This window comes from Debaryomyces hansenii (genome assembly GCF_000006445.2).
Source record: "Debaryomyces hansenii CBS767 chromosome B complete sequence".
Classification (NCBI taxonomy): Eukaryota; Fungi; Ascomycota; class Pichiomycetes; order Serinales; family Debaryomycetaceae; genus Debaryomyces; species Debaryomyces hansenii.
The window spans coordinates 85055-104284 of record NC_006044.2 but is presented as its reverse complement, the minus strand read 5'-3'; the positions used below and the strand labels follow the sequence as shown (position 1 = coordinate 104284).

Sequence of the window (19230 nt, the reverse complement as noted above, 5' to 3'; positions counted from 1 at the left end):
CATTTATGAAGGAAATGAGAACGTTCTATTTCTGCATATATTTAACTAAATAGTATGAACAAAGAAAGTAAAAACCTATTTCATTTTCTTTTTATAATCGGCAAATGATAATTTTTTGACCGTAGGCGGTGGTGCTTCAACCGTTTTCTCTTCTGTAGAACCTTCAGCAACCGAAGCTACTGAATTTTCAACTTTATTGGTACCAGCGGATTGCGTTGGAGTTATTGCTGAATTTAACGTAACAAACAGCGAGTTATTCGATTTAGAGAGCGTAGGTTCTACTTTGACATTGTTACTGGTTTCTACCGTTTCAACATCATCCGTGCTCTTAATTTCGTTTATTGGTTCAATTTCTTTGTCAAGGCTTTGACGTATTTGAACAACTAATTCAGGCACAACAGGAACCGAAATAGACAAAAATTCAGACTGTTTATCAATTCCATTTTTCTCCTCTGCAGTATTTGTATTGCTGTCATGTTTCATTTCATCGCATTCAACTTCTTTTATCAATCTTCTACCTTTCGCAATTAACTGCTGCTTAAATGGAAGCGTGAAAAAAAGAGGAAGAGATTCCTCTGAAACCTTTGAATCTTCAATGGAAATATTAGTATCATGTTTTTGGTTCGAAGTACGATTTTCTTCATTAGATTCTTGATTATTTTCAAGATTGTTACCATCAGTTGAATCAGCACTACTTTCATTGGTAGTGACATGTAAATCCATTTGAATAATCCTATCCCTCTCTATTAACCTTTCTTCCCAGGATATAAAATTTCTTTGTTTCTTTGGAATAATTAACTCTTCGCGAGACTTCGAAAGATTAATGTTACTTATATTAGATGCTTTTCTTGTAGATCTTAAAAGATAGGACGTTGCCTTTTTTACTTTAAATATCGCACATCCATTTTGTATTATCCCAGAACTAGCAGTACAGCATCCACATTCAACAAAATGAAGTATATGATCAATGGATGTAATCAAATATGCCTTATCCTGGTCCGAAAATTGGTCAAACTTTAGTGGTTCCGTAAGTTCTTCACTGTTCGTTTTCTTAGTGGCATACATTTTCCTTATTGGGTGAAGGCGATCCCATTCCCAATCTAGTCTTAGTTCCTCTTCATTAGTGTTGGAAGATAAAATAATTGGTTTAGATGTGACAACTAAAAGCCTAAAAGTATTAGTTTCGGGAATGTAAATTGGCTTAATTTTACAATTGCTTGTCGCTGGGCATGCTTTTCTTATAAATCTCGATTCATTACCAACAAACCTGGAATCAGACACAATTTCTAAAGACTTATCGTTATCGTCAGCTGAGAATATATTTAAATCAACCTTAAGCACTTTCGGTTTAGGAGTTCCAAAGGCCGAATATTGGTTTACTTGGTCATTTACGTAATTATCAAACAAATCAATTTCCCCTAAGTATTCAATTATAGGTGTTTCTTGAGGAACGATTATTTCTTTTTCATATTTCAAGTCCTTATCAGTTATAAACAAGCCTGACCTCGTTATACCATTAAATTTTTGTTTCTGATTTTCTGCATATAGTTTGACTTGAATAGAAGTTCCATTACAATTTTTTGGCTTTTTACGCAACTCCTTATTCTCACGTAGATATGCATCTTGATTTGGTAATATTATACTGCTAAATTTCAAATTCTTAAATTCATTAGATGTCATGACTTGTGGAATAAAAGAATCTTGTTCATTTTTGCTTAATTGACTGAATTTGTTATAGAATAGGGTACCAGCTCTTTCAAGGAAAGCTTTAACGGTAGTTTTCTTATAATCATTGGCCTTCAATTTATAATATACCGATTGGTATTGTTCTGCTGATATTCCATTATCTAGTAATTCATTACTCTTATTCGGTAAAAAATCGGTGGCAGAGCTTATAGTCCTATCAGTATAATTGTTAGTTTCAAGTTTCGTAACTGGTTTGTTTTCATTGATCTTTTCTTGGTTCGTGCCGTTATGTTTCTCCGATGTTTTTCGCTTCTTTTTGTCATCATTTTTAGGATCAGTGCTCAGATGCTTTCTCTTGTTCGATGGCTTAGCATCTTCAGTTTGTTCATTCTTATCAGATAGTTTTTCGAGTTCCAATCTCCTTAAGGTACTTGCCCTACAATGGTTGGCATTGAACTTTCCCCATTTTGCTTCGTCACAGTAATAACATTTATACTCATCTTCAGGAACTTCATCGTTAGTTCCAAAATCCATGCATAAACAATGTTGCCAGCGAAAACACACATCACATTGGATAGTAAATCCATCATCATCTTCAATACCACATATACATCCTATAAGTCCTGAGTCTGGATCAACTTGATAAGATGACAAAGGCGGAGGCTTGAATTGTACTCTAGTAGAAGTGATAGCTTCAGTCGGTGCAGTTGTCTCCAATAATTTACTATTGATTTCATTTGGCGTAGCGGAAAAAACTGCTTGTGATGGTAATGGAGGTAGTTTCTCTTCGTCTACCCCTTCTTTATCTTGAACTACCTCTTCCGCCTTATTGCTTGTATCCGGCGATTTAATATTTGTATTTAATTTTGACTGCGGTTCATCGTCTGTTTCATTTATATCTTCTTCCTCGGGCTCTGTCATTACTGATTCGTCTACGCGGTTGTCAATTATAATTTCATCCTTCACCAGCGACGAAGCGTCAACTGATGATTTTTCTGGCTGAAATTCATTTTGATCTTTCAAAGCTTCTTCATTTTTTTTAATTAACGGTAAAGGGATATCAGCAGCAGCAGCTAGCGCAGCAGCAGCGATCATCGCATTATTATTATTTCGCTTACCGCTTTCGATATTAATGCCTCTTGACAAAGCAACGCTTGCAGGCCCTGGCGATTGGTTATTCAACACAGGTGGGCTTTGAGATATTGAAGTAGCTTCCATTCCTGGAGAAGACAACGAGCGTTTATGTCCTTGTTGAATAAAATTGCTGTGCCCTGGTATCCCCCGTTCATGCTGTTGAGTTGGATCCATTGGTTTCATTGTAGTTGCATTTTCTGAAATGGACGATCTAGATGATTCAGGTAATGACTTTGTTTGTGAAGGTGGAGTTATTTTGCCTCCAGATGTTATGTACGTCTGCTGTAATTTAAACCTCTCCTGTATCTTTTTGTCCGTCTGCGGTGAATTATTATCATTATTTATATGATGCTGTGATTGTATATGATGAAGCGGTTGCTGTTGCTGTAACGGCAGTTGAAGCTGTTGTCTGAAAGGCTGTTGTGGCGTCCTTAAAGGCTGAAACAGACTCGGAGGGGATATTGACAGATGCTGAGATTGTGGATTCGATTGAAACGTCGGCACTGGCATTTGTGATGGTGGCGGTGTTGGCGACGCCTTATTTCCAAGCTGTTCTTGCTGTTGTTTAGCTGCCACATTGGCAAACATTAATAAAGTTGATGCATCTTGTAAAAGTTGTTCTTCCTCTTTGTTGTTATTATTACTCATAATATTATCCTATAAGTAAGCAAAGATAACACCACCAGCGGAAACTACCCTATACGTATAAATATCAATGAGTATCGAGTAATATAAAGCAAATAGCAAGAAAAAACTCTCTTGATTGACTGTTTTTCATATTTGCATAGGAATTTAATTATACAATAAATTGGTTTTGTGTAAGAAACACTATACGACCGTATAATCGTATACTACATTCAAGCTATAATATCAGGCAAGTAGAAGGTGTACAGATATGCTATTAAACACTATAAAGGAATATATTTACAAGTTAGTGGAAAACAGGAGTCAAAACAAAGTAGAACTTTGAAAATTAGCATATGACCAAGCAATATCCCAATAATTAGCATGGAAACTGAAGAACTACTCGTGTGGCACGATATGATGTGAATGATAGAGACGTCAAGTTATGTCATGGTTGTATAAAAAGTCAAATGCAACGTGGTAAGGAGGAACGCAGAAAAAAGTTCCCGAAAAACGGACTTCTTGTTCTAAGTGATGGCAAACAGGGAAGTCAGGGACCAATGACACACACTATCAAGTCAGCGTAGGACCGGCTTCGCCCTGACTACCATCTTTCGTCTTTTTCAATTTATCAAGGTAGTCCAACTCCTTACGAAGACTATCCATCGCATAGTACACCTTAGACTGTAAATAAAATGAGTTCCCCTTGTCTTTCGAATTCACATCGAACAAGTACGCATATTTCTCGTCAATTTTAGCAACCGATAAGTCGGTTTTCTTCAAGTCTAAGATCTTGAGCGCTTCGTCAGTTGGAATACCACCAACGGATGTAGATTTGGCTGCACCACCTTGAGGTGTAGAAGCGGTGGCCTTGGCCGCTTGCTTGTATGCCTCGGTGAAAGCACGGCCGAAAACAGATGCACCGGTGAAGATGACATTAACTAATAATCTGTGAGCCATATTGTAAGGTTTTGCTGTATGCGTCGACTAGATATCGAATATTCCAATGTTTAATCATCATCTTATAAACGAATTCTGGTGGTTGACCAAAAGGAATCACAGCGATCACGTGATTTAATACCCGAAAAATTTTCTTTTTTTGTTACTTTTACTGTGCCAAACGTAGCAGAGACGTCTAGGACCAGTACATATTAACTAGAATTGGGTCGTAAATGCAGTAGGCATGATGGAAATAGCGAAATTCTCCATCAAAGCTCTAAAAATCAGTGCTCACATATCTACACGTCTACACCTCTAAACGAGACTTACAAATGGATGAATGTAGCATCGTGTCTTAATCTGATCATAATCAATCACAGCCATAAATGGCTCCAATCTACGTTGTCAGAACTATACGAAGACACAAATGCACTAAATTCTAAGAGACCGGAAACGAAGTGTTGATTGTGGCCAATCTGTTAAAAAGGTCAAAAAACACTTAGCTGATACGTAATACCCAATTCACACAAGCACTAATGTGGTGTACTTAGGATAAAACTAAGGTCTTTATGTAGTGTACTATAAATAGTACAAGTTATATATCTATTAAGAGATAGTATAACCACTACTGATGATACTGTTCAGACTAAGGGAGCACAGGGGAATGGGTACTATTTATACCCAGTGTATGTCCGGGTCACCGATGAGAATTTTTTTTTAAGCGATGGGTGCGCTTATGCGCTTTTTGTATCATAAAAGTTTAAGCGCTAGGGCTCTCGAGTAAACCCTGCACATAGTCTATGATCTGGTTAATAGGGCCATAATTAAGTCCAAGAGAGATGAGATCGAAACGTTATCGGGTGTATAGAACATGTCCAGCACAGATTCAGATAAAGTTGATAAGGTATTGGGATGGCTCGAAAAGAATGCATTCTGGAATGCCGATATTTTGAGTGTAGGGAAATCTAGTACTACTAGTGGAGTCGGTGTATTTCTCAATATTGATAATAGTGAAGAGGAAGATAACTTACTACTTCGGATTCCCAAGGCCAATATTTTATCGTCTAAGAACACTTTTATTTGTAACTTGCTCAATGACTTCAATGAGTTACATTCAAATAACCCAGAAGTGAATTTGACTAAGGGCATGCACAGTGTGGTGATTTCATTTATCTACGAATTATCTGCTGGCAAAAATTCGCCGTGGTTTGATTATGTTTCTACCATCGACCCAAAACAGGAAAACAATGAATTTTCCAATGTTCCTATTTGCTTGTGGACTGACGAAGAGAAGGAGATGCTTAAAAACACCGAGTGTGATTTGTTGGGGATGCTAAACAGTGACGAATTGGTTCAATTTTATATTGAGTGCATTCGTTTTGCTGACATCAACAAAAAATACGCTGGTATGCCCGAGATATTTGATTTGCAATTACCTTCAAAGAACAATGAATTGGAATCGTATTTAATGAGTAATCATTTTGAAAAAGTGGTCTCATTTGCAAAATTAGTCCAAACGGTCATATCCAGAGCATTTGCGGTCGATGACTTCCACGGTCTCTCTTTAGTTCCTGGAGCAGATTTATATAATCACATAGTCCCTGTTATGAAACAGGAAGGTGGGACTCCAAAAATTCAAGGTAGAGAGAATGTCCATTTTGTCTGCGACGGAGACGATGTATGTGCAATTTGTGGTGAACCAGATTGTGACAATCACGATGACGGACAAGATGAAGAAATGATCGAGGAAATAGAAGAAGATGACGTCAACTTTGGGAGTGACGAACAAGAAGAGGAGGGAGAAGGAGAAGAAGAAGAACAAGAAGAGGAGGGAGAAGGAGAAGAAGAAGAACAAGAAGAGGATGATGAAGACGACTTGGCTGAAGACGATCTCGCTAGCTCGTCCGATTCTGAGGAAAATGAGGAAAATGATGATAGCCACGAACATGATGAGCATCCTAGTGACCCAGAATCTGATACTGAGGAAGTCCCTGAAATATCTGAAATTACTATGGACTATATAAAAGATATGGAAGAGGAACTTGAAAACGAACAAGATTCAGAGGCGGAAACAGCGAAAAGTGATGAGGAAGTCTCTACTTTATCATTGAGTGAAGATGAAGACGCTGAAGCTACTGAAGTTATGCAAGATCCTCAAATGGGCCATTCAATGTCAGCAGAAGAAGAATTAGCTGTCCAACTCTCAGATAGTTCACAATGTTGTGATATTGTATTAACAATCCCGCCAATAGAGAAAAACAGCAACGAATTATTCAATACGTACGGTAACACTTTATCTAATCCATATTTATTGCAACGATATGGTTTTGTAAACGACTTTAAAGAACCAAATGTCAACGACTCATGTATCCTATCAGTTCAGATGTTTTCATACTTAAAGAATTATAGACAGAAAAATTCAGGTATTAAGGTGAAACAGCTTGACACAAAAATACAGTGGTATGAAGAAGTTGGATTCGATATAGTGAATGATTTAGTAAACGAATACAAAACCAATCATCAAGATGAAGATAACCATGAACATCATGAGCATGAGGAGGGTCATGGATGTTGTGCAGAAGAAGAAGAGGAGGAGATGGCTGATAATGCTACTCCAGAAACCTGGCAATTATCTCCAGTTGTTAGATACGATGGCTCATTATCTCCTCAAACTTATGCATTACTTGAAATTTTCTTAATGCCATATAAACTATTTCATGCAAAACTAGTCAATTGTCAAAGTAGCAGGAAATTATGTAAAAGAATATTCCATTTACTTCTTCCATTTGAGAATACTTCTCATCATGAAGAAATTCATCAATTGATTAAAACTTGGTGTCAAAACCGTTTATCGAGATATAATGACTATACTAGCATGAAGGCTTCTACAAAAGTCAGACAGGATATCATATATAACTTAATTAAGCAAGAACAATGTGTCTTGCAAAAAGTGATAAATGAATTATCATAATCATCATCAAGTAAAATTCACGCGCACAGTATTATAAATTATATGATAGGCATAGAATATATATATTAATATAAAACCTTAGTATTCAAATCGTAACCTTTATAAAATTAACACCGATCTTGTTTTCCTTATCTAATGTCGGAAAGTGAAGAGAACTTAAGTTTTGAATACGAAGATGAGATTGCAGATGGATCCGAATCCGATTTTTCATTTGAAGAGGACCTAGATTCTGAAGAGGAAGAAATACATAACGATAATGATAATGACTTCGAATCGATTCAGTTGTTTAATAATATTAGCAGCACTAATTTCCATCCTATTAAACGGAATAGAGTATCGTATGAGCCGTGGAAATTGACCAGCTATATTCAAGAGTTTTTATTAGATAAAGCTATTACGTTGAAAAATATGCAGCTACCCCAATGTGATTTCGATAACATACTCATAATGCTTCATTTCAAGAACTGGCAACCAGAAGATGTAATAAATGCATTCTACGATGACTGGCCGAAACTTCGAGATTCTTGTGGGTTGACGGAACCAAGCGAGAAGGACAATAATGTGGCAAAGGCGAAGAACTTTAATTGTTCAGTATGTTGTGAAAACTATGAAATAACAGAAGTCTACTCATTAAGCTGTGACCATAAGTTCTGTTTGAATTGCTACTACGAATATGCAAGAGAAAACATTCATAATGGGAGAATAATACGTTGCATCGATGTGGAATGCAACTTGTCTATCCCTCATGCTGATTTAGAAATGCTACTCCAGAGTAGAAATGGGAAGCATGATTTAAAGGACTTCACGCTTGAGATGACTAAAAATCATTTACTCGCGGCGGCGGCAAAGGTTTATATTGAAAGTCATAAACTGAAGTGGAAATGGTGTCCTGCTCCTGATTGCACAAATCTTACAGAGTTAGTTTCCAGAAAGGTTCCTAAAACAGAAATAGGTAATGGCGAAGATGTGGATATACTAAACGTTCCCATAGTAACCTGTCCAGAAAGTCATGAGTTTTGCTACGATTGCCAATACGAGAACCATTTGCCATGCCCATGTTGGATTGTGAAATTGTGGGTTAAGAAATGTCAGGACGATTCCGAAACAGCAAACTGGATTCAAGCTAATACGCAAGGATGCCCTAAATGTGGTTCGCTGATAGAGAAAAACGGTGGCTGCAACCATATGACATGTTCTAAATGTAGATACGAATTTTGTTGGATTTGTTTGGTTTCATGGAAAGAGCATGGAGCATCGTACTACAAATGCAACAGGTTTGACCCAGAGGAAACTGATGCTGTCAAAAAATTACAACAACTGAAAAGGCTATCACTACAGAGATATTTACATTTCTATAAGCGTTTTTCGGTTCATGAATCTTCAATGCAAGGTGACAAGAAGATTATTGACAAGGTGGACAATAAAATGAAATTATATATGGAAGAAGAACTGAAAAAGAAGAATAAATCCCAACAGAACCTCTCATGGATTGATGTTCAGTTTTTGCACGATGCAATCAGAGCCTTGACCAATGGCCGTAAGACCCTTAAATGGACTTATTGCTTTGCATTCTACCTTTCAAAGACAAACTTTTCTGAAATATTCGAACAGATGCAAGATTACTTGAATAAAACTGTTGAAGATTTATCTTTAATTTTCGAAGAAGTCAATAGCAAGAAACACAAGACACAAAGTAGTATGATAATAATGAAGCATAAACAGGAAATTGTCAACTTGAGTAATTTAGTAACCAAAAGACAGAAATTACTAATCGAATGTGCCTATAGTGGACTCAACCAAGGCCATCTTGTCTTTGAGGTAGCATAGTTATCAACAAAAAAGACTTATATCACGTGGTGATAAGGATGTCTGGTAACAAATCAAATTAAGGATTATGCTAATAGAATTTCACCTGGCCATTTTAATTACCTATTTGTAAATAGATTCATGATAGAATAATATATAACAAAGTATTCACACGTATATTTTATTGAACGAGATATATCTTTAAAGTGTTCGTTACTTAAATTAATTTAATTCAACAATAATATTGTTCGGCTAGTATTTCATTTGCAAAAAACAAACGTATAATAATAAGGAATCAATAAACAAGTGTGAGTCATATATATCAATATGAGTATGATTAAAGACCAGGATGTGCCTGGTCGAAATAGAAATAGGTCATTGGAAGGCTACGGAAATCTATTGGGGACGAGATCCAATTCAACACATAATACGCTTGATGGAGATAGGGAGAAGAGTAGAATGAGAAGGATACCAAAAACAGTGCAGGCGGTACTTCATAGCAATAAACCAACTAATTTAATTAATGATGATAATGTAACGCAAGCACATGTGAATAATGACGGCATCAATTTGAGTCGAGAAAAATTATCGTCGATTTCGTCTGATATAGGATTGTCTCCAGATCAACGTTTTTACCAGCATTCCGACGAAAATCATAAGATATGCCCCCGGATTAAACGAATTAAATCTTCTCGGAAACGAAGGCCAATTCAAAGTCAGCTTTCAAATCTGAAATACGGAAACGAAGAATTGGTGCATAATAGCATAGAGAATAGTTCGCCGTCAGAAACTTTAAGCAAGAAAATAGAGGAGCCTAATGGGAAGGAGAGGTTTTATAATTATGGTAATCCTGATAATTCATTTCGTGGTTTGCAAAGCAATGAAAGTGCAATTATAAATAATGTACATTCTGATCTTTCGTATAAAACCACTGCGACAACACCTTCATCAGTAATAGCCTCTGCTGCTAATAAAATATTTAATAGAATGAGTCAGCTTTTTAACGGTGAGTCTAATAATTTGTATTCCCTATCACGAGTCTCGTCTTGTTATACTTTGAAAGGAAATGAACGGTCTGAGGATAAAAAATCCCCGAAAGGAAATGATCTGGATGCAATAAGGACAGTAAGTGTAAAATATGAGAGCGAACTGGATGATGAAGATTCTGAATTAGATGAAGAATGTGAACCCGAAATCTCACAGAAAATGAATGCTAAACAGAATACAGACAAATGGTCAAATATGCCTGATAATATAAATGATATCCATCGCACTGCTGCAAATAAAATTAACTTCAAGGAGACTTTACAAGAAATTAACGACTTTCAAAATAACTTCGTGAAAAAATACAATAATGATATCCCTGCACCTATTGGAGACCCTGGTCAGAAAAATACTAGTAGAACCTTGCAAAAAATCTTAGATTATAAAGATTTGTATTCTGAGGAGGAAGACTCCTCCAACTCTACATCAAATACAGATCTATCTTCAAAATGGCCCTCACTAGTTCCAGGAAATACATCATATGATCATGGGATGAAAATTCAACACGAGGCAATAATGTCTGAGTATACTCAGATCAAATTACGATTTTCCAGCTCTTTATCTGGTGCCTCAGCGGAAACATATTACCTACCTAATGAGAAAGTCCCATCCAAATTTCAAATGAAATCAAAAGCAGGAGTTTTGGGATTTGTTGATAGATCAAGATATTTCACAATGCAAGATAACCATGAAAAAGAACATAACACTGATAATTTGGATGGATATACAACGGATAATACAACAAACAATTACTTCGAGAGGGTAGATTCAGAGAATAAGAACGAGTATGTTTCCAATCTATGGAAGAACGAAGTAGATCGCATGTTTCCTACGCTTGATTCCGTTTCTCCTCCTGACTTAGAACCTCCTAGGAAAATGAGCATAGACTTGAAAAGTGAAGATTATGATATTTATCAAAACAATCCTGACAACAACCATACTGCTACCAAATCTATAGACCTCTCTCAGATGGCAAGGAACGTACGGTTTAAGCGTTATGCTTAGTACTAATTTTGCTACTTATCTATATCTGTAGATCAGGTGTAATGTAATCAATGTATGATAATTTATGGCACGTGATTTCAAAAGGAATCAAGTTTAAGTCCAGTCGTATTTGATCTACGTTTTATATAGTCAGATACTATCATTAAAGGCTAACGAAAATATGAGTAAACGATTCAATTTACCGTATACTACGCAAGATTTATTTCCACAGACATCAATCCCCTCCACGTCTCTGCGGTTTCCTCAAGGATCAGTCACAGGAGGATCGTTTATATCCACATCTTCTTCTACATTCACGAACAATACCAATCATGATTACACGGGAGGTAACGTACAAAACTTGAGAAAAATGTTCAAGCGATTATTCAAGCCTACTACGCTTGACTTTGAAACTGCAATCTGGGAAATATTTCACCTAATAATTAATCCTAAAAAGATGTACAGATCACACTACTATTATAAACCTCTGTCGAATACGAAATCGACATACTCAAGAGATGATCCCTCATTTTTGATATTATTAACGGCATTTCTTTCTATAAGTGCAATTGCATGGGGTATGGCTTATAGTCCTCGCATATGGGATATTGGTAAATTGATAGTATATATGGTGATCATCGACTTCTATCTAAGCGGTATTGTCATTGCGACCATTTCGTGGTTCGTCACTAATAAATTATTCAATAATACATATGGTAATATCGGAGGAGTCGGAAAATATAGTGTGAACTATATTGAATGGGGATTTTGTTTCGATACTCATTGCAATTCATTCCTAATTATCTGGTGTGTGTTGTACGTTTTACAATTTATTTTGCTACCATTAATCAGAATAAAGAAGTCGATTTTCGCCTTGTTATTGGGTAACTCATTATATTTCGGGGCTATTGGATATTATTTTGTGATAACTTTTTATGGGTTTAATTCTTTGCCATTCATTAATAACAGCAATTCATCCGCCACTAAAGGTGGAGCTATGAATAATCCAGCTAAATTATTACAGATGATCATTCTTGCTGGAATCATACCCCTACTTGCACTTGGTTGGCTTTTAGCTGTCTGCTTTGGATTTAATGTTGCCTACACAATGGTTGATACATATTTTAATTAACCGATCAATGTCAGATATATATCTACTCCTAAATAGGTATACAAAGTGTTCATCAAGCATGAACTAATAACTATAAGTGATTATGTCAATCACATCAGCATATATAGAATATATAACCATCTGAATTATATTTGCGTTTTGAATTGGTCCAATCTATCACCAGCTGCCTTAATTTTCATTCCAGTTCTATTACTTAACTCATAATCACCATCTCCAACCATTTCTGACTTTTTCAACCAGGATTTTGATTCTTCAATTGCCTCTCTAAGATTTGCAGACTTCTTAGATGTCCTTAGTAACCAAACAAACATCGAACGCTCATAAAGGGCTGTAGGATATAGGTAAGGACTGTAAGTCATCTTTATAAATTTAAATGGCATATTTGGTGAGTCCTGGGTAACGAATTTAGATATCACATGTGAATCTAATAAGGAAACACCTTCTGAAAGCCTATTCAACAGTCGAAGAGTAATACTTTGGAACAAATATCTTATCATGGCTTCATCTTCATTCTCTTCGAATTTTGCAAAATTTTGTTCATTATTGTTAGCCGAATAATCTGAATTCACTGCACCGGAGTATCCTAGTAATGTCAATGTCAATTTAAGCTCAGTTTCATTCATTCTATTATAACCATTCCAGAAATATATGAGTTCGTGTATTGGAGATGTACCAAAACAATTCAAAAACGACAATTTGGGATGTTTCTTTTGACAGTTTTCAATATGTTGAAGCTTTCTCAACAAGAACTTGTCAAATGGCATTTGCTTATTACCACCACCAATTCCCCCTTTTTTATTAGAAGCATTAATTCCATGACCAGGGACATATGTTGGAGCCTTCTTAAGGTAAAGTTCTGCTTGATCCCCATAGTATTTTAATGACTTCTCTCTATCTTCTACTTCAATCATCCCTAATTTAATCATCCTCCATTTTTCCAAATAACAACTTCCAGCAAAAAATAAATAGATACTCTTGGACCAAGAATTAATATCAAGCAAATATATAAAATCTCTTGCTGCTTCGTCATAATCATGTTTAAAAGCATATAACATTGCTCTATCAAATATAAGCAAGGCTTCAACTTGCTGCATGTTTATTTTCGTCTCTGGATTGTCTGTGAATGATTGCATGAGAGTAGCAGCTTTTACTAGCTGGCCTTGGGCAGCTAGCATCCTACCTTCTTGTAATAACCATAAGGCATTATGAGGGAAATAACCTCTGACCTTAGTTAAAAGCTGAGGCGTATACAAGGCAGGGTTTTTCAATATTATTTCGAGTTCTTTGTCAGAAATATTCGACTTTTTATCAATCGAGATGACTTCAGAAACGTTGGCATCCTCTTGTCCTGGTAACTGATAACCATCGTCTATAAATTGAATAGGACCATCATAAAAGACCAATAAGCATAATAGAGCTAATTCTCCGTGTATATTTCTACTCGTGATTGCTGTTCTCCAGAGCATTTTTAACCCTGTTTCACGGTCACCTCTAAAACCAACAATTGATAAGACCTTACCAATAGTAGGCGGAATTAAAGAAAGAACAACTTGAAGTATACCAAAACAAAGCTGAACCCCTGAATGTATATACTCATCAACAGTAGAAACATGCATATGATTATCCTCTTGGTCAGAGTTCCTTAATGAAATAGACGACGAATTGGCTCCAGATACAAAGGATTCAGCATTGTCCAAAACCTGTGAATTGGCCAAGGACGATGATTTATGCATCAGGTGTGGAATGGAAAGATTTCCAAAACTGTGGAAGGTATCCGAAGCGTCAGAAAATTCGTCGTCTTCATCATCAAATTCATCATCCGCAGACGACGGGATTGGATTTCTGAATTTTGCATTTTGCGACAAAGTTGTTGCTCTAGGAGACTCGGGTCTTCCTCCTGAATCGCTATTAACAGCCGATGCAACAGATACCGACAGCTCCCCCGACGACGTGGCAGCATACATGTTAACATTAAGCGCCTGAGAAGGATCATTCAAACTCGTACCTTCAATACGAGACTTTCTCATTTGGTACACGGTTTCCAAATTTTTCAATAGTTTGACGTCTTGTGGCAATGAAGCGCTTGAGCCACCCCTCAGCGACTGGTTCAGATACCCTGGCAAGTCGACGGTGCTCACATTGGCAGAATTACCCTCGTGCTGTAACGACGCCTCCTTTTTCAACTTGGCCAAGTTCTTGTTGAAGACAGGCTCCAGTTCCTTGATCTTTTTGTAGATCGAATCCAACGTCTGGTACGCTTTCCGCAACTTAAACAATGCCTTGGCACTCTCCACCACCCCATTGCTCTCCTGCAACAACATAAGCAACGCATTCAACAACGTCAGTTCCGCATTCGTCACTTGGAACTCAGTCCCCGGTGGATATATATGCGACGTCCCTAGCAGGTATCGAACATTGTATTTCACATTATTCATCGATGCCGCCTCTGCCTCCGATAACGTCTGATGCGCCCGCTCCATCACCTCCGGCTCAAACCCTAATGTTGCCTCGATGAACTCCATTACCCCTAGCGCCAATGGAAAAATAGCCGCAGGCTGTTGTGATTCCGTTTTCACATGTCTTTTCTGTTGCTCCTGTAAGAGATCTATTCCATCTTGCGTCCTATCGTCTAATAAATAATCCATCGCCTTGAAAGCCGTCTCGAAGTCATGAACCTGCTTAAGAATCTTATCATAAGAAGACGGATCATTAGCCATTCCGCCTGCCCTTGTAGGCTGTGAATACAACAGCAAAGCCAGTGCCTTTTTCCTTAATCCCTTGAACATGTAGTATGTAAACTGACGAGACTTTTATGCCTGAATTTCCATTAAAAAAGGGTTTGATCTGACAGTCAAAAATCACTAGGGTGATCAATATAGTGATCAACGCGCTAATTCCGATAACATCACGTTTAAAATAGAAATTGAGAAATTTACAGTTTACAGTTTACGTCAAATTTCAATTACTGCAAAAAGATTCGGATGGCTGGCTAATAGAAACTGCTGGATCAAAGTTCACAAAATGTCGAGTATGCTTGCATTGATCTGAAAAGAGGAATTTCTCGACGAGCAAGATCAGCTCCGATCCAGCAAAGCTGGATCGAAGCTGAATATGGACGATTTGAGGGATGGCTTGTAGGGCAAATGGTGGTGCTGGTAGGTGCTGGTTATTGTCGTCAATCTCTATAAAAGGACAGTAGATTTCGGTTGATTCGATTGATCTTTCTATTATCCTAATATACTTTCGCTAAACTATCCATTCTTTAAAAAAGCTTTAAGGTTTAATCCATTCACTCTTTAAGAAGCCAACTACTATACATTCTTTATAAATCGAAATGAAACTTAACTCATACTTAAAATTGGCGTCATATGCCGCATTATTCTCCATGTCACAGGCCGCTCCAGCATTGATAACGAGAACACATACTGCTCCGGCAGTCACCCATTGGGTTACATACACGAGTAACACTGTTGTGAAGGTTGTTACTGCGCAAGATACTGAGAACAACGCCCCACCGGCCGCACCTACTCCAGAAGCTGAGCCACAAGATGGACAACAAGATGACCAACAGAAAGAAGCTACGACTTCCACTCAAGCTGATGACCAAGCTCAAAACACTGTTCCAGCCACCAGTCCACAAACAACCCAAGAAACCACTCCAACCACTCAACAAACCACTCCTCAAACCACCCAAGACAACACTCCAACCACTCAACAAACCACTACTTCTTCTACCCAAGATAACACACCAACCACTCAACAAACCACTACTTCTTCTACCGAAGCACCTTCCACCCCTACCACTTTGAGTACCTCAACCTCAGGTACCTCCACTTCTTCCACTTCGACCTCTGGATCGACCGCATCCTCCGGATTCGAAGCTGACATCTTGAACGCACATAACGAGAAGAGAGCCCTCCACGGTATTCAATCTTTAGCTTGGAATGATACTTTAGCCAAGTATGCTGCTGACTACGCCTCTTCTACATTCTCGTGCAACAACGTTAAATTAGTTCACTCAAATGGTCCTTACGGTGAAAACTTGGCTGCTGGTTACTCCGGTGGCTATAAGCCAGTCGACGCTTGGTACGACGAAATTAAGCAATATGACTTCAGTAACCCTGGTTTCAATGAAGCTACTGGACACTTTACTCAATTAGTCTGGAAATCAACTAGTCAAGTTGGTTGTGCTAAAGTCACTTGTGACAACTCTTGGAGTCAATACACAATTTGTGAATACTCCAACACTAGAGGTAATGTCGTTGGTACAGACTCCAAGACAGGTAAGAGTTACTTCTCCGAAAATGTTTTAAAACCAATTGATTAATCATCACTCTGATTGATGTTAATAATTATGTACTTTATTTGTTTATTATAGCTTGCTTACAATGGATTAGAAAATAATCTGATTTCCTATAGTCTGTAGAACTTTTCTCGCTTTTACTGCTCTTTATAGTGCCCAATGTTGGCACGAATGGATATATTAGAAAATAATCTAGTTTCCAAATTTTGTAGAACTCTACTTTTACTTTCTTATCTTCATATACTACACAATGCTAGCGCATGAATTAAATGGTTAAAGGAGAAAATTGTTTATATTAAGTCAAACTTCAATATACTATACTATAATATAAGATCTTCTCTCTTCACATCTAATATCTTACAAACTATGCATTGAACAAATTATGATTTATTCAATACATTTAGTTCTTTAAGACATCAGAGAATTGACCCTTAGATGGCTTAGCCTTGGTTTGAGAAACCTTAGCAGAACCTAACTTTTCAGCGGAGAAAGCCTTGGCGTAAGGGTTTAATCTTAATAAGACTTGCTTGTTCTTTAATGGGTTCTTCTTTAAGACGTGAGTTCTCTTTTGGGTTGGTTGACCGGCTGGTCTGACAACAGCTTGGACTTCAGCAGAGTTGATTAATCTGGTAACATCAGTGTTAGAAATGATGTTGGATGGTAAAGTGTAACCAGTCTTGATGGACTTGGTGGAGTCAGAACCGTAGACAGAGTCTAAGGATTCGAAAGCACCTTGGGTCCAGATAACGAATCTACCTAAGTGAGCACCTGGAGCTAATTGTAATAAACCTAAGTGCTTGACGTCAGAGGTTTCGACACCTGGAACGTTTCTTAAGGCCTTGGTGATACCGTTGTCTTGAGCGTAGACGACTAATGGACCTCTTCTTTGAGTGAATCTTCTACCTCTCAATTTACCCTTACCGGCTCTCAACTTCTTGGACTTGATGACCTTGATGACATCCTTGTGAGCACCAACGGCCTTTAAGACGGCAATGGCGTCCTTGGTCTTGGTGACGGATTCGAAGTCGTTAGCAACAACCAATGGTAATTCCTTAACTTGTTCGACTCTGTGACCTCTAGCTAAAACTAAAGAGGTGACGGCAGAAGCGGCGATGGCAGAGGCAGTGGCATAACGTTTTTCGTTATGGTTAACCTTGACGTGCCATTTTCTCCAAGTCTTGGTTGGAGCGAACATACGACCACCACGACACATATTACCGAAAGCACCTTGACCAGAACGGTGAGTACCACCACCACCAACTCTTGGAATTCTGGCAACAGCTCTACCGGTACCCCATGATTCAGCGGAGGTTTGGTGACCGGCTTTGTCAGAAACAGCGTAAGCTTGTCTCTTGTTCTTGTTAACTCTAACAAAAACAGAGTGGACTAAGTCTGGTCTGACTGGAGCAGAGAAGACAGCTGGTAAAGGTAATTGGGTGGAGGTTTGTTTACCTTCAGCGGAAACAACAGAAACTTGTGGACGAGCAGACATTTTTAACAATATGTATGTGATAATAAGGACTAGTTTAAAATATATTAAAACTTTTCACTTCTGAAAAATTAGTACCAAGTGATGGAAAAAAATTTTCCCAATAAAAGGTCGTGTGATTTGGCCAATTTCGAAAATTCAATTTATGCGTTACCCGCACTGGTTCATTATGAGCTCTACTATGGAGTAGGCAGAGCTAGAAAGATGTAGGGCCCGTAGTACGCCAAGGACCTTGGATTATACTAAAGGTAGGAATCTGTTTGGTACATGAGCAATATTTTAAGATGTAAGACGTAAGATGTAATCGATAAGATGGATACTTATAGTATCTTTATTTCATATTTTATTATAGGATTCTATTTCAGATGCCTATCATCATACATAAGACACTAGATCAGTATTTGTTGCTCAGACAGTTCCTCGCGATTACTACTGTGTTCTTAGTCATTGCAGCAGCTCTTAGGTCAATTATTTCTAATACAGAAGTTAGTTTTATAAGCGCAAACGACATAACCAATCTCCCGTCTACCGGTATGCATCCTGGTTGTGTATATATGCTCATTGGTATGCCAGTACAACCATCTTCACCCCATACACCCATGACATATCCATCAACACCTCCAGTGTCATAACCAAACGAAGCTTGATCAGATATCAAAAGTGTAACACTGGTCAAAATTTATATTCATACCCGAACCCCCATTTGTAGTATCACAGTATAATTCTGGATAGAAGTATAAAGCTTGACATTCAATCATGGCTAGTTGCATGACAAATGACACACATATATATAGCATTTTAAGCATCTCGGAATATGAAGTATGATCAACTACAGCTTAGGAATAAAGACTAGGAAACCTAGATGAAACAACTCTATTTATACTTCAACTTTTGCAACACTCTTTTGCAACACTCTTGCAACACGCACATACATGTCCAATATGGATATGGATACTTGTGTTCTCTTACACTAACACTTACTCAGCTATGTTAACTGTGCAATAACAACTCTACATGCTCTAATGACTACCGTTTATAGCTTATTTCTAATTAAATTTGTTATGTTTATATTCAATTTATTCGATCGGTTTACATACTCATAATCTTCATTTTCATAT

The 19230-nt window shown here is 37.4% G+C and overlaps 10 protein-coding genes across 10 annotated transcripts; 5 read left to right on the top strand and 5 right to left on the bottom strand. All coding sequences in view use genetic code 12, as the record gives it.

The window, feature by feature from the left end:
* Positions 1-75: 75 nt before the first annotated feature.
* DEHA2B01386g (DEHA2B01386p) lies at positions 76-3468 on the bottom strand (the record flags this gene model as incomplete). The annotated part of the gene is made up of 1 exon (XM_457027.1): positions 76-3468. The coding sequence occupies one exon, from the start codon at positions 3466-3468 to the stop codon at positions 76-78; it is 3393 nt and encodes a 1130-aa protein (XP_457027.2).
* A 549-nt stretch (positions 3469-4017) lies between these two features.
* On the bottom strand, positions 4018-4404 carry DEHA2B01364g (DEHA2B01364p; the record flags this gene model as incomplete). Its single annotated transcript, XM_457026.1, has 1 exon — positions 4018-4404. One exon carries the CDS (start codon positions 4402-4404, stop codon positions 4018-4020), a length of 387 nt encoding a protein of 128 aa, XP_457026.2.
* Positions 4405-5254: 850 nt separating this feature from the next.
* DEHA2B01342g (DEHA2B01342p) lies at positions 5255-7354 on the top strand (the record flags this gene model as incomplete). The annotated part of the gene is made up of 1 exon (XM_002770009.1): positions 5255-7354. The coding sequence occupies one exon, from the start codon at positions 5255-5257 to the stop codon at positions 7352-7354; it is 2100 nt and encodes a 699-aa protein (XP_002770055.1).
* A 135-nt stretch (positions 7355-7489) lies between these two features.
* Positions 7490-9181, top strand: DEHA2B01320g (DEHA2B01320p; the record flags this gene model as incomplete). The annotated part of the gene is made up of 1 exon (XM_002770008.1): positions 7490-9181. The coding sequence occupies one exon, from the start codon at positions 7490-7492 to the stop codon at positions 9179-9181; it is 1692 nt and encodes a 563-aa protein (XP_002770054.1).
* A 306-nt stretch (positions 9182-9487) lies between these two features.
* DEHA2B01298g (DEHA2B01298p) lies at positions 9488-11209 on the top strand (the record flags this gene model as incomplete). The annotated part of the gene is made up of 1 exon (XM_457023.1): positions 9488-11209. The coding sequence occupies one exon, from the start codon at positions 9488-9490 to the stop codon at positions 11207-11209; it is 1722 nt and encodes a 573-aa protein (XP_457023.2).
* A 160-nt stretch (positions 11210-11369) lies between these two features.
* DEHA2B01276g (DEHA2B01276p) lies at positions 11370-12320 on the top strand (the record flags this gene model as incomplete). Its single annotated transcript, XM_457022.1, has 1 exon — positions 11370-12320. The coding sequence occupies one exon, from the start codon at positions 11370-11372 to the stop codon at positions 12318-12320; it is 951 nt and encodes a 316-aa protein (XP_457022.2).
* Positions 12321-12445: 125 nt separating this feature from the next.
* On the bottom strand, positions 12446-15106 carry DEHA2B01254g (DEHA2B01254p; the record flags this gene model as incomplete). The annotated part of the gene is made up of 1 exon (XM_457021.1): positions 12446-15106. One exon carries the CDS (start codon positions 15104-15106, stop codon positions 12446-12448), a length of 2661 nt encoding a protein of 886 aa, XP_457021.2.
* Positions 15107-15654: 548 nt separating this feature from the next.
* Positions 15655-16647, top strand: DEHA2B01232g (DEHA2B01232p; the record flags this gene model as incomplete). Its single annotated transcript, XM_002770007.1, has 1 exon — positions 15655-16647. The coding sequence occupies one exon, from the start codon at positions 15655-15657 to the stop codon at positions 16645-16647; it is 993 nt and encodes a 330-aa protein (XP_002770053.1).
* Positions 16648-17023: 376 nt separating this feature from the next.
* On the bottom strand, positions 17024-18115 carry DEHA2B01210g (60S ribosomal protein L4; the record flags this gene model as incomplete). Its single annotated transcript, XM_457019.1, has 1 exon — positions 17024-18115. The coding sequence occupies one exon, from the start codon at positions 18113-18115 to the stop codon at positions 17024-17026; it is 1092 nt and encodes a 363-aa protein (XP_457019.1).
* A 391-nt stretch (positions 18116-18506) lies between these two features.
* Positions 18507-18713, bottom strand: DEHA2B01188g (DEHA2B01188p; the record flags this gene model as incomplete). Its single annotated transcript, XM_457018.1, has 1 exon — positions 18507-18713. One exon carries the CDS (start codon positions 18711-18713, stop codon positions 18507-18509), a length of 207 nt encoding a protein of 68 aa, XP_457018.2.
* Positions 18714-19230: the final 517 nt, after the last annotated feature.